This window comes from Pseudochaenichthys georgianus, unplaced genomic scaffold (assembly GCF_902827115.2).
Source record: "Pseudochaenichthys georgianus unplaced genomic scaffold, fPseGeo1.2 scaffold_776_arrow_ctg1, whole genome shotgun sequence".
Taxonomy (NCBI): Eukaryota; Metazoa; Chordata; class Actinopteri; order Perciformes; family Channichthyidae; genus Pseudochaenichthys; species Pseudochaenichthys georgianus.
Window position 1 is genome coordinate 34,132 of NW_027263324.1, and position 15,480 is coordinate 49,611.

The following is a 15,480-nucleotide window of genomic DNA, read 5'->3' on the forward strand; positions in this document are numbered from 1 at the left end:
TTATATTCCAGTCAATGGTCAGATAAGGGGTTAGCTCCACATTCATGCTTTTACACAAGTCATTCACCTGGGTAAGCGGCATATCATTTTACAATGTACACACAAAGTAAGAGGGAGCAAACAGTACATTGTATTTTACAACTGTCTGTTTCCATATAAGAACAATGAAGCATGCAACTGTTCTTGTTTGAATCCTTAAACATCTTAGCAGTATTAAAAGGTCTTGAATTACATGAACAAATTACATTTCTGTCAAGTCAGGTTTGTGTTCTGCAACTGGAGAATATGTAATGTAGTCAATATGCAAGTTTGTTGTAGTTTGTGAACACACCACCAAAAAACCGTTACCGGTATTTCTGACTTTTTTCTCCCAAAGAATTTTTATTTTTTTAAAAATCCTCCCAAAAAAAATATTCATGTGGCCCTAATCCTCTTCCGTAGTATCCCTTGTTGTGAAGCACTTCGAGATTTGTCTTGGCAGATGAGAAGCGCTATATAAATAAAATAAAATAAATTATTATGGAAAATAAAAAACAGGGATAATCTCCCAGATGTAATCAGACATTTACAAGAAAAAAGGTAGATATTCTTAAAGTGGAACATGTATGAGGAAAACTTGACTGTTCTCAGATTACCGTCATAAAGTTATTATAATGAATCTCAAAGAATATCTTCTCGTACTTCTGTACGTCTCTTTCTTGTGAATATACAACTTTAATCTCAGAGAATATTCACGTTTTTTGTGGTGCTTTTCTTTCTGCCGTAACATTTTCTTACGGCGTGTTATTAGTACTTCTTCTACTGCAGGAACATTTGACCAAAACAGAGTACTTTTCATAATGTGGTACGAGTACTTTTAATTAAACACTAACTGAGTATTTGACAGTGTACTTATAGTACTTTTACTGCAGGAACATTTGAGTATTTTCACACTGTGTAAGGTATAGAGTATTAGACAAGAACAGCGTAGACACGTTTAATAAATAAACTAAAGAATGTAGAAAGTAGAAACTTCCTCCTGCAGAAGGACTTACCTGCAGCCCGGAGCAAATACTGTGTGCGTGTGTGTGTGTGTGTGTGTGTGTGTGTGTGTGTGTGTGTGTGTGTGTGTGTGTGTGTGTGTGTGTGTGTGTGTGTAATCCCCGCCCATGTAAGCCCCGCCCCCTGCATCCGTGTCTCCACCAAAAACAAACGCTCACCTGCAGTCTTTTTTTTAATTTAACTAAAAAATTATAATTAAACCCAGAAGTTACTTCACTGAATATTATTTAAAATACTCTGTGGTGTTATTAAAGTAATCCTAATATTGGTAATACAAAATGTATATAAACGACTGCATTTACTTTATGTTTACATGCTGTACTATAATTATACATTACGTGTTACATGCGACTCACATACAATACTGTGAGCACTTTGGGGTGAAGCGTCTCAGGGACACAACGACATGCTGGGTTTGAACCTGAACCCTGATCCCAACACAAGCGGCAAACTCTGGGGAACAGCCGGGACGCCAATACGGAAGTGCCACACACTGCAGTTCATACATGGGCCGCTAGGGACTGGCTGCAGAAAGGAGCAGTGTCCATAGACCCCCATGTTAAAATGCACAACTTTACAGCAGAAAAAAACATGTTTCTACCCATGGATGCAATACATATTATTATCGATATAGTTAGATTCCACCTTCATGATTATGAATCTGTGAGTGAATTGTTTTCTAACACGACCCTTTTATTTATATTAGGTCTTAAAGTGTTTGCATAAATTAGGGCGTGGTCACGTTGATGGACACGAACATGCCTCACTGTCAGCTAACAGCAACTTGCCCACTCTGCTAGGCTACAACCATAGAGGCTACAACGTTAGTTAGTCATAGTGCTGTACTTGACCCTTTAGCTTTAGCCGTGTTCGTGGTGATTGTGCCTTTTAGGGAATATTGTTACAAATACCAGACAATTAAAATGTCGTGCTGTGCGCTTGAATGTACTAACAGAACTTCCAAGAAGTCTAAAATGATAATATTATACATGTTAACCCCGTTCGCAGGTGTTTGTGTGCTTGGTAGCTTAGCTCGTTACTTATTAGCCAGCTAAGGACGTAACCCTTTATGCATACATATACATTTTAGTTTATGATTCAGCCTTGGGTAAGACTTTTATAGTCTATGGCTATGACGCCCATAATGCTAAACGGGAGCAAATGTTAATAGGGGACCCAATTATCCCAGTGGTGGCCGCCGGAGCTAACGGAGCCACAGGGGGCTAGCTCCAGCCGGCGTCCCGGAGCTAGCCCACTGTCCGGGTGGTGGAGTCCGTCTTTTCTCAACGTGTGAATGACAAGCATTAAGAATAACAAAATATAGCTAATTCTCTTGCAGGTTGTCTCATTCAACGTTTATATAGGGGAACTACACTGTTAGCAGGAACTTGGTATGCATGTATTTCATGTTAGCTTAGCTTCTTAGCCTGAGCTAGCTCTGTTTACTTCCAGTTCGGAGGCGGCAGGTCCCGCCTCGGCTCCGCCTCTTTGTCCTTATTTGGAGCAGGCGGGATTAGACTCTGACGTCACAGTCGAGCCGTTAGTGGCCGACTCCGCCCACTAAGGGCTTCACGGCAACTCTGCAGAATCCTGAGTGACATCACGGACACTACGTCCATTTATACAGTCTATGATCCCAACACCAACGCACTAGCCCACTGCGCCACAGCCTCCCGGCATACACGCAGTGTATTTTATTTATAATGTGTATTCTATGGATACTATGGAATGTATATTCTGATGTTTGTCAACTGTAATAATAAATAATAAAGTGCACTTTTCCAATAAAACAATCTGTGTACTTCAATCTGCGAGGAGATGAAACATCCAACACAATAAAATGACCGATATTTCATTTAATCATTATTTTACATTTCAGAAGTTAATATCATGCTTTATATTATAAAAGACATATATATAAAAACACAAGATTGAACGTTCTTTTATTTTGAAGGTCTGTGTATGGCACGTGTGTTGTATGGGATGTTTAATCATGAGAGAGACCTTTGGGTTTTATTTTGTTTATTAGGTTTGTAACGCAGCGCTCTGATTGGACGAGAGCACGGGATTCAACAAGTTGAAGTTTATCCTACTGTACACACACGCACGCACACGCACGCACACACACACACACACGTCTTTGGCAGGAAGCAGCTTCTTCCTCTGCTGAACAAACATTGACACAAGGAGCTGCACGGGACAGTGACGTCATCAAGAGGCGGCGCATAGACACACACACACGCGTGCGCGCACACACACAGTGTTTAACCAGCTCCTCCTGCTGTCACTGCACTGAACAGCAGCAACACTAGTGGATTGTGGGTAATGTAGTTGAGGTAACATGTCTTTAAACTCACTGATGATAATCTGTAGCGCTTTAATCTTCACTAAATATTATATTTAAATACTTTAATTATTTCATAAACTGTAACTCTCGCGTCGTGTGATATTCAGGGTTCTTTTCTAAAAGTTAAACATTTGAGAGTTTAGGGAACACAATTCAAATAAAAACAAAAGTTAATACTTTTTTACACAACGCACGTTTTAGTTCCTGAACGCCACCTGTTTAGACGAGTCCCTCAAAGCCCCATGTCAATGTTGGTTCCTGAACGCCCCGTGGTCATTTTAGTCTCTGAACGCCCCGTGCTTCAATTACTCCCTGAACGCCCCATGTTTTAGAGAACGTGTACGTTTCTCGATGCCCCAGGCTCCTTGTAGTCCCTGAACGCCTCACACTCACTCCATCTATTTGTTTTATAGTTTTTAAGATTTTAAAGAGTTATTTATAATTTTAAGGCGTTTTTGTCGGTTCTATAATGAAGTCAGATTTTTAAGGCGCTCGATAAATAAACTCTGGTGGTTTCATGCTTTCTACCTTAAATCTGCTCAATGATTCAATTAAAGCTTTTTAAGAGGACAAAACACTTTCTTAATCTGCATTAAAATGCCGTATATTTTCAGGGACGTTTAAGGGGATAATAAATGGTCATATTTAGATGATGTCATATTAAAGATTAATTAATGGAATTAATCAAACCAAGGCATTATAATTAGAATGATAGGCAACATTACAAATTACGTTTTCAAATAATTCGATTTAAGGCGTTAAATTGAACAAATAAAATAAATATATTAAGGTCATTTTAATGGGATGTTAAGGGGAACATTCATTTATATGCAAAGTTTAAAAACATTTAAAGGGTATTAACAAGTCTTTACTGTATATGGACCAAATATCATTAAAGCCATTCCTTAATTCAAACCTTAAAAATGCTTTTAATATTTTAATGATATTTGGTCAATTTTAGGGTGTTTTCCTCCTACATGTAATTAATCTAAAGCCAATGGGTTTTCTATGAGATGATCTGCATGGATTTAAGAACATAATAACGGTAAAGAAATCCTTTAAAATGACCAAAAACCATGAAAGCCATTCATAAATCTATGCTATAAAATACTCTTAAAATAAAGGGGAGAGTTTTTATGGTATTTGGTCAAATTACGTTTTTTTTTGTTCCTTAAAAGCCCAGAAAATCACAGGAATTACCCATTTAAACCCTTTCATATAATGGGGAAGTTAATGGGTTGTCGTAGATCAGTTGATCTGTGTCGTTTAATTTCTTAAAATGTATTAGTTTATATACCTAAAAATAATCCACTTAAATCTTTAATACTATGTCACAGTATAATTATTTGATTTATCAACCTTTTAAATGTTTAACCTCCAAGAACTTTGCCCTAAAAGTCCCTTAATTGAATAATTAATCAGATGGTGATGTCACAGTTCAAATTAGTTTGAGGTCATCACAGTGATGTCATCAGAGAGAGCGCTTTCTCACAACACACACACACACACACACACACACCACACACACACACCACAACACACACACACCACACACACACACACCACACACACACACACACACACACACACACACACACACACACACACACACACACACACACACACACACACACACACACACACACACACCAAAGCCCATTAATAATAATAACAATAATAATAATTAATGACGGTGATAAAGCAGAAATCAGCAACATCGTCCCATGTGACTTCCTCTTCATCACTATCGTCTTCATCGTCAGTCCTTCGTGTGAAGTCCGTTTCATTTCCAGACAGGAAGTCAGTCCAACCGGCTCTAATTAATAGATTTATATTAACGGGAGAAACTGAAGGCTACACCCCCAACGCACACCTGAAAACCAACAGATAACGTCCACATAACCTCCAGATAACCTCCACTAATTAAGACACTAGCCGTTTGTTAAAGAAGGATATATTTGTATGTTTCTGGTCTAATTAAAACCTCCAGATAACCCCGAGATAATTTCCTCTAATTAAGACTCCTGCCATTTGTTAACGAGTATATATTTTTACGTTTCCAGACTAATCAACCCCTCTTAGCTCCGTCTACCAGACCTCACAGCGCCCCCCGGTGTTCATGGGCGTCCCTACGGGGCAGTTGAAATGGCGGCTGAAGTCTGGAGAGTTGGCGAGCGTGCCGATGACCCGGTATCGGGGGGGGCTGTGGGGGTCGGTCACTAAACCCTCGTGAGCGCTCTCCGGTGTCCGCACTGAACACCACACCTGAAAGGAGTGAAAAAACAAAACTTTAAATCGTCCATAAAATTACTTTTTCTTGTTTAAAGTAAACAAAACATATTGAATTGTGTTGCTAACATCATCAAAGTTGTTGTAGATATAGTTAGTCTCTTTCACAACGGTAAGTGTTTGGCAGTATATTTGAAATGACTAGGTTAGCTACGTTGACTTCAGGTTGCTTCAAAAGAAACTGAAGTGGCCCCAGCATGTCGCCCTGTGGGACTCCGCTTCTCCGTAAACTATCTGAGGTTGTTTTTGTTTGTTTCACCTGAGCAAAACCAACAAAGAAAGCTGATCGTTGGTCAGGTTAAACGGCAGGAAGTCTCTTCTCCTCTCCGTTCTTCTGCACCCACGACCGATAAGCCTGAGGGGGAAAACATCGAGTTAGTCGTGATGATGTAAGAGAGGTAAAAAAACTCACTAAATGCAAAAATACTATGTAAAAGTCCTGCAACCAAAAAGTATTTCATAAATGCACTTTATGACACTCATACGGTTGTAGCGTTCATACTCACGTTGTACGCAGCCTTCAGTCCTACGTTGTCGGCGATGTTTTTCTCCGAGCGTCTGTTTCCTCCATTGACGGTTCTCCGTTTGACGGTGTAGCCGGCTGTACTGATCCGTCATGCAACTCGGTTCCTCTCACGAAACCGCCTCCACCGACGAGTTCTGCCACCAACGGCCGCAAAGTTTCCCTTCTTTATCGTACTCGCGACCTGCAGGGGGAGGCAGGACGTCTTTCATTAACAGGAAGTGAGCTCATTAACTCTGTCGTTAAAACACTGTGGGCTGCCAGGGATAATTGGTTTTACTCTGCATAACGTCACCAGCTTTATCAACCAACTTACCAAAGACAGACCATTTTTTCTTTTCAGAGCAGTATCAGAATACCTTTATTTATCCCACTGAGGGGAATATGTGCATTGGTTGCAGCAGGATAAGAGCCAATGACTGCTTAATATTAACTAAGAAGCATGCATAACAAATTAAAGGGATAATAAATACAAAATTACACAATTTTCAAAATACACATGTTTTTATTTTTAGCTTTTGAATGAACTGTTATTCAATTAAAACAGTTTTTAAGAAGATAAACTAACTATTTATATAACTTATATGTGATTACTTTATCCAAAAACGTGCATTTGAGACACAGGTCCACACTGTCTAACCATAAGGGGTTAAAAATAACTCATATTTAAATTAAAACAATGTTTTTATAATGACTCTCTGCTGAACGTAGGCCCTTTAATATGTCATTGTTAGGCCGTAAACAACATGGATGTTTAATAAGAACTGGATCCAGCGTTGGAGGCCTCGTTCTTTCCTCTGAGAGCTGCTCATTGGCACACGACGACAAAATGGTCAGACATTCGAGAGCAAAACGTCACAGATTACCCAGCATGCCTTGCTGTCAGAGCAGAAGAACCCGTATGTAGCTCATAGAACGCAGTTGAGTTTCCCTTTAAGCCCCGCCTCCTGTCATTAAGCCCCTCCCGATCTCCCACTCTCGGCTCAGTAGAATGAATGGAGAGAGAAAATAAATCTGGATTCAGTTCTTAGCGCATTTTGCAACTTTAAGGACCTAATCATTCTAATAAGGGCTATAAAAAGTATCCTCTGATTTACAGACGTCTCTTTCCAAATGTTAGTCAATGGGAAAAAGTATTTCTGGGCCCAGTGACGTCACGGACTGATACGGAAGTTGTAGTACCGCCATTTGAGTCTAGAGCACTTCCTCTGGGTTTGGTACACACAGCAGGAAGTGACCAAGTGACAGGAATTGAACTCACCCTGATCATCGAAGGCGTGCGTGAGCTCGTGACCCATCACCACCCCGATCCCCCCGAAGTTCAACGCCCTGAAAAACACACACATTACACAACGCCGCTTTAGCATATTTAAACACAACACCTCATAAAACCTTAATTTTAAGTTTAATATTGGACCCTGCAGTGTGTAAAGCTGCTCTACAGGTGAGTTAGACAGGTGAGACAGGTGAGAGAGGTGAGAGAGGTGAGAGAGGTGAGAGAGGTGAGAGAGACAGGTGAGAGAGGTGAGAGAGGTGAGAGAGACAGGTGAGACAGGTGAGAGAGACAGGTGAGACAGGTGAGTGAGACAGGTGAGAGAGGTGAGAGAGGTGAGAGAGACAGGTGAGACAGGTGAGAGAGACAGGTGAGAGAGGTGAGAGAGGTGAGAGAGACAGGTGAGACAGGTGAGAGAGACAGGTGAGAGAGGTGAGACAGGTGAGAGAGGTGAGACAGGTGAGACAGGTGAGAGAGGTGAGAGAGGGTGAGAGAGGTGAGAGAGGTGAGAGAGGTGAGAGAGACAGGTGAGAGAGGTGAGAGAGGTGAGAGAGACAGGTGAGACAGGTGAGAGAGACAGGTGAGACAGGTGAGTGAGACAGGTGAGAGAGGTGAGAGAGGTGAGAGAGACAGGTGAGACAGGTGAGAGAGACAGGTGAGAGAGGTGAGAGAGGTGAGAGAGACAGGTGAGACAGGTGAGAGAGACAGGTGAGAGAGGTGAGAGAGACAGGTGAGAGAGGTGAGACAGGTGAGACAGGTGAGAGAGGTGAGAGAGGTGAGAGAGGTGAGAGAGGTGAGAGAGGTGAGAGAGACAGGTGAGAGAGGTGAGAGAGACAGGTGAGACAGGTGAGAGAGACAGGTGAGAGAGGTGAGAGAGGTGAGAGAGACAGGTGAGACAGGTGAGAGAGACAGGTGAGAGAGGTGAGAGAGACAGGTGAGAGAGGTGAGACAGGTGAGATCAGGTGAGAGAGGTGAGAGAGGTGAGAGAGACAGGTGAGAGAGGTGAGAGAGGTGAGAGAGGTGAGAGAGACAGGTGAGAGAGGTGAGAGAGACAGGTGAGACAGGTGAGAGAGACAGGTGAGAGAGGTGAGAGAGGTGAGAGAGACAGGTGAGACAGGTGAGAGAGACAGGTGAGAGAGGTGAGAGAGACAGGTGAGAGAGGTGAGACAGGTGAGAGAGGTGAGAGAGGTGAGAGAGACAGGTGAGACAGGTGAGAGAGACAGGTGAGAGAGGTGAGAGAGACAGGTGAGAGAGGTGAGAGAGACAGGAGAGACAGGTGAGAGAGGTGAGAGAGACAGGTGAGAGAGGTGAGAAGACAGGTGAGAGAGACAGGTGAGAGTGAGAGAGACAGGTGAGAGAGACAGGTGAGAGAGGTGAGAGAGACAGGTGAGAGCGGTGAGAGAGACAGGTGAGAGAGGTGAGAGAGACAGGTGAGAGAGACAGTGAGAGAGGTGAGAGAGACAGGTGAGAGAGACAGGTGAGAGAGGTGAGAGAGACAGGTGAGGAGACAGGTGAGAGAGGTGAGAGAGACAGGTGAGAGAGGTGAGAGACAGGAGAGACAGGTGAGAGAGACAGGTGAGAGAGGTGAGAGAGACAGGTGAGAGAGGTGAGAGAGACAGGTGAGAGAGACAGGTGAGAGAGGTGAGAGACAGGTGAGAGAGACAGGTGAGAGAGGTGAGAGAGACAGGTGAGAGCGGTGAGAGAGACAGGTGAGAGAGGTGAGAGAGACAGGTGAGAGAGACAGGTGAGAGAGGTGAGAGAGACAGGTGAGAGAGACAGGTGAGACAGGTGAGAGAGACAGGTGAGAGAGACAGGTGAGAGAGACAGGTGAGAGAGACAGGTGAGACAGGTGAGAGAGACAGGTGAGAGAGGTGAGAGAGGTGAGAGAGACAGGTGAGAGAGACAGGTGAGACAGGTGAGAGAGACAGGTGAGAGAGGTGAGAGAGACAGGTGAGAGAGGTGAGAGAGGTGAGAGAGACAGGTGAGAGAGACAGGTGAGACAGGTGAGAGAGACAGGTGAGACAGGTGGATATATGTTATCATAGAGGATGAGGAACAGACTTGGGGTGGTCGTGGGCGTAGAAAGGAGCCTGCAGGATCCCGGCGGGGAAGACGATGCCGTTCTTAGTGGGCATGTAGTAGGCATTTACTGTGGGGAGGGGTCATACTCCACCTGAGGGAGGGGAGGAGGGAGGAGAGGAGACAAGGAGAGGAGATGAGGAGATAATTGATGTCCTACCAGTGTGACAACAATCCCAGAAGTCATATTTCGGTGGAATCTGATTTATTCTGTTATATTTACTTTTTAAAAGGAGGTTAAGAGTGTGTGTGTGTGTGTGTGTGTGTGTGTGTGTGTGTGTGTGTGTGTGTGTGTGTGTGTGTGTGTGTGTGTGTGTGTGGTTGTGTGTGTGTGTGTGTGTATTACTGGTCTTTGTTGGGAGTCTTCCTCAGCTGGTCGGGCCATCACTCGGGAGGAGAAGTTGTAGAAGTTGAGCATGTTCATGAAGAAGCTGTCGTATGACACCTCGTACTGAAACACAAGATAACGGGTTTATCACCACGACTTAGGAAGTGTATAAAACAAACAATATGTAAAACATTTCAAATATAAGAAGACGGCGACACACTCACCCCGTCGTACACGTCGTCCAGCTCTTTGGGGTCCAGGATGAATTCTGGGAAACCGATCATATCGTAGATGGCGTCGGCCTATCGAGACAAAACAGGAAACCAATCAGCAGAGACACCTGGGAAACACCTGGACTGATCTACAGGTGGTGCGTGAGTGAGTGAGTGAGTGAGTGAGTGAGTGAGTGAGTGAGTGAGTGAGTGAGTGAGTGTGTGAGAGTGTGTGTGTGAGAGTGTGTGTGTGAGTGTGTGTACCTTGTCTTTGGCAGCCCGTTTGGTGTGTGGGTCCATCCAGCCCAGGCGGTCCAGAGCGCCTTTAAACGCTGAGCGGATCTCATAATCATCTCCTCGGCCTGAGAGAGAAACACGAGATGAGCCTCACTATCAACGTTTCGATCAAACGTTCTTCACTCTCAGCGTTCTTCACTCTCAACGTTCTTCACTCTCAACGTTCTATCAACGTTCTTCACTATCAACGTTCTATCAACGTTCTTCACTATCAACGTTCTATCAACGTTCTTCACTCTCAACGTACTATCAACGTTCCATCAACGTTCTTCACTCTCAGCGTTCTATCAACGTTCTTCACTATCAGCGTTCTTCACTCTCAACGTTCTATCAACGTTCTTCACTATCAACGTTCTATCAACGTTCTTCACTATCAACGTTCTTCACTATCAACGTTTCTTCACTTCAACTTAATCAACGTTCTATCAAACGTTCTTCACTCTCAACGTTCTATCAACGTTCTTCACTCTCAACGTTCTATCAACGTTCTTCACCATCAACGTTCTTCACTCTCAGCGTTCTATCAACGTTCTTCACCATCAACGTTCTATCAACGTTCTTCACTCTCAACGTTCTATCAACGTTCTTCACTCTCAACGTTCTTCACTCTCAACGTTCTATCAACGTTCTTGACCCTCAACGTTCTATCAACGTTCTTCACCATCAACGTTCTATCAACGTTCTTCACTCTCAGCGTTCTATCACGTTCTTCACTCTCAACTCTCAACGTTCTATCAACGTCTTCACTCTCAGCGTTCTTCACCATCAACGTTCTATCAACGTTCTTCACTCTCAACGTTCTATCAACGTTCTTCACTCTCAACGTTCTATCAACGTTCTTCTCTATCAACGTTCTATAAACGTTCTATCAACGTTCTTCACCATCAACGTTCTTCACCATCAACCTTCTATCAACGTTCTTCACTATCAAAATTCTTCACTCTCAACCTTCTTCACCATCAACGTTCTTCTCTACCAACGTTCTTCACTCTCAGCGTTCTTCTCTATCAACGTTCTATCAACGTTCTTCACTCTCAGCGTTCTTCTCTATCAACGTTCTATCAACGTTCTTCACTCTCAGCGTTCTTCTCTATCAACGTTCTATCAACGTTCTTCACTCTCAGCGTTCTTCTCTATCAACTTCTATCAACGTTCTTCACTCTCAGCGTTCTTCTCTATCAACGTTCTTCCTTCAGGGGAACTCACGATGTCTTTGCTGTGTTTGTCGAAGGTCTCCTTCACGAACACGATCCCAGAGCGAGCCCAGCGTGTCGTCAGTGTTCGCGATGCAGGTCTGCCAGCGGGCGTGCACGACTGAAACCAGAGACAGCCAGGAGAACCAGTTACAACGAGAGACAACAGTAGAAGTACCTTCTTGGTGCCATACAGGCTCTCCTGCAGTATGCCGTATATTTTTTGGGAAATACTGAATGTACTTCTAATGTCAGAGCAGCACGTACCAAAGAGGCCCTACGTAGCTGTGCACGTAGCTGTGCACGTAGCCGGACGTCTGACTGCATGGATGACGCTCATGAGACACTGTGTTGAAGTTATGAAAGCTATGTTCCTAAGATTGGCATGATGACACCGCCCCTAGAGAGAGAGGCCTGTGACTGTCATGCTTATTGCTTACGCAGGCCTGAGCTGATCTGAACTAACGTCAGAACACTGCTTTGAACGGTATTCCTCCATCTGTGACTGTAACTCCCTCTCTTGTATATCAGCATGTCAAGGACTCTGGGAACTGTTTGTCCCACGCAGCCCCTGTGTGTGAGGACGACTTCCATTCTGGAGGACAATAAATACATGTATCCTGATATTGAAGGCCAAGCCGGGGACGAGTACAGCATATTAACAGTAGTATACTGTATAAGTACCTTCTTGGTGCAGTATAAGTACTCTTCTTGTGCAGTATTAGTACCTTATTGGTGCAGTATAAGTACCTTCTTGGTGCAGTATAAGTACCTTCTTGGTGCAGTATTAGTACCTTCTTGGTGCAGTATAAGTACCTTTTTGGTGCAGTATAAGTACCTTCTTGGTGCAGTATAAGTACCTTCTTGGTGCAGTATTAGTACCTTCTTGGTGCAGTATTAGTACCTTCTTGGTGCAGTATTAGTACCTTCTTGGTGCAGTATTAGTACCTTATTGGTGCAGTATAAGTACCTTCTTGTGCAGTATAAGTACCTTCTTGGCAGTATTAGTACCTTCTTGGTGCAGTTATAAGTACCTTTTTGGTGCAGTATAAGTACCTTCTTGTGCAGTATAAGTACCTTCTTGGTGCAGTATTAGTACCTTCTTGGTGCAGTATTAGTACCTTCTTGGTGCAGTATTAGTACCTTCTTGGTGCAGTATAAGTACCTTCTTGGTGCAGTATAAGTACCTTTGGTGCAGTATAAGTACCTTCTTGGTGCAGTAAAGTACCTTCTTGGTCAGTATAAGTACCTTCTTGGGCAGTATAAGTACCTTCTTGGTGCAGTATAAGTACCTTCTTGGTGCAGTTTAGTACCTTCTGGTGCAGTATTAGTACCTTCTTGGTGCAGTATAAGTACCTTCTTGTGCAGTATATACCTTCTTGGTGCAGTATTAGTACCTTCTTGGTGCAGTATAAGTACCTTCTTGGTGCAGTATAAGTACCTTCTTGGTGCAGTATAAGTACCTTCTTGGTGCAGTATAAGTACCTTCTTGGTGCAGTATAGTACCTTCTTGGTGCAGTATAGTACCTTCTTGGTGCAGTATTAGTACCTTCTTGGTGCAGTATTAGTACCTTCTTGGTGCAGTATTAGTACCTTCTTGGTGCAGTATAAGTACCTTCTTGGTGCAGTATAAGTACCTTCTTGGTGCCATACAGCTCTCCAGCAGCTTGTCCTGAGCGTTCCTCGAAGCGCTGATCCAGGCTGGCGACGTCTTCTGAGTCAGCGTCCACACCATGTAGTTGTTCAGCAGGCTGAGAGGAGCAACACACAGAGGATCAGTATTTTAGCACTTCCTGTTTCCTGTTCTGGGACTCGGAGGGAAGCGTCTGCCATTTTTCCATCCCTGTTCATGTTTAACCACGCCCACTTCCTCACGGCGAGAGCGTCACCGCGGCGCCTCATCACTAAATATAAATCTGCAGCTACAGGCTCTGCGTAGCGTCTTTAGAGCAAATGTTAGATCATCTGTAAATATTCAGTCACCATGGATTTAAGAATACTTCAGTGACGTGGCACATCCTCCTTATTCTTTTTATTTTTATTATTGTTATGTTTAAATTAAAACATTTAAATACAAAAAATATAAAAATGTATATTTTTAATGTTTTTCTTGTTTATTTTTCTTATTATTTTAAACTTATTTATACATATTTAGTGTTATTTTCAATTATTTAAATCGTTACATGTTCTTTTAGGTTGTCTTCATACTTCCATCACGCAGTGGTGCAGAGCTCGGTGATGCATAGGTGGGCGTGGTTAACATGAGTGGGCGTGGTTAACATAAGTGGGCGTGGTTAACATAAGTGGGCGTGGTTACATGTGTACAGGTGCGTCTCACTGACCTGCGCTCGGTGCGGTTGATGAGCTCGGACACCTTCTGCAGGTACTCCCGCGCGTACAGAACCACGTGCTCGGTGTCGTTCAGATCCAGAGGAGAGAGCGAGGCCGACAGGAAGTCCAGCCACTCCACAGCCGGGGCCAGCAGCTGCACAACACCAACGAAGAAGAACAAGAAGAAGAGGCATCACATACAGGCGAACCAGAAAACAGTGGTGCAGGAAAGAGGTCAATGGTTTCTGTGTGGTTTTGGAAATATATATATGAATGTGAGTGTGGACTGGTACTGGAGAGTTGCCGGCCCCCCCAACTGCTCGCTGGCAGCCTCTCCACTCTGACTTCTCAATGTGCATATACAACTGTGTGTATCTGTATCTCTACAACAAAGAGCAGAGCTGGGAAGTAGTGGAGTATGAATACTTTCTACTGTACTTAAGTACATGTTTCTGGTATCAGTACTTTACTACCACTACTTATTTCTTTTTTCTGACGACTTTTACTTTTACTTCTTACATTGTAATTGCCAACTCAAATACCTGTACTTTCTACTTCTTACATGTTGAACCAAATACCTGTACTTTCTACTTCTCACATGTTGAACCCAAATACCTGTACTTTCTACTTCTTACATGTTGAACACAAATACCTGTACTTTCTACTTCTTACATGTTGAACCCAAATACCTGTACTTTCTACTTCTTACATGTTGAACTCAAATACCTGTACTTTCTACTTCTCACATGTTGAACTCAAATACCTGTACTTTTCTACTTCACATGTTGAACACAAATACCTGTACTTTCTACTTCTCACATGTTGACTCAAATACCTGTTACTTTCTACTTCTTACATGTTGAACCCAAATACCTGTACTTTCTACTTCTCACATGTTGAACAAATACCTGTACTTTCTACTTCTTACATGTTGAACCCAAATACCTGTACTTTCTACTTCTCACATGTTGAACTCAAATACCTGTACTTTCTACTTCTCACATGTTGAACTCAAATACCTGTACTTTCTACTTCTTACATGTTGAACCCAAATACCTGTACTTTCTACTTCTTACATGTTAAGCCAAATACCTGTACTTTACTTCTCACATGTTGAACTCAAATACCTGTACTTTCTACTTCTTACATGTTGAACACAAATACCTGTACTTTCTACTTCTTACATGTTGAACCCAAATACCTGTACTTTCTACTTCTCACATGTTGAACTCAAATACCTGTACTTTCTACTTCTCACATGTTGAACACAAATACCTGTACTTTCTACTTCTCACATGTTGAACTCAAATACCTGTACTTTCTACTTCTCACATGTTGAACTCAAATACCTGTACTTTCTACTTCTTACTACAGTTGAACTCAAATACCTGTACTTTCTACTTCTTACATGTTGAACTCAAATACCTGTACTTTCTACTTCTTACATGTTGAACTCAAATACCTGTACTTTCTACTCTTTCTACATGTTGAACTCAAATACCTGTACTTTCTACTTCTTACATGTTGAACTCAAATACCTGTACTTTCTACTTCTTACATGTTGAAA

The 15,480-nt window shown here is 42.7% G+C and overlaps 1 protein-coding gene across 1 annotated transcript in view; it reads right to left on the reverse strand.

Moving 5' to 3' along the window:
- Positions 1–4,989: 4,989 nt before the first annotated feature.
- The window catches only part of ece2b (endothelin converting enzyme 2b), a 29,323-nt gene continuing 18,832 nt past the window's right edge, over positions 4,990–15,480 (reverse strand). The window contains 7 exon segments of the mRNA XM_034079941.2: positions 4,990–5,653; positions 5,937–6,032; positions 6,184–6,276; positions 6,278–6,384; positions 7,462–7,529; positions 9,535–9,629; positions 9,631–9,646. Coding sequence (XP_033935832.1) covers positions 5,477–5,653; positions 5,937–6,032; positions 6,184–6,276; positions 6,278–6,384; positions 7,462–7,529; positions 9,535–9,629; positions 9,631–9,646 — 652 coding nt within the window. The 3' untranslated portion in view covers positions 4,990–5,476.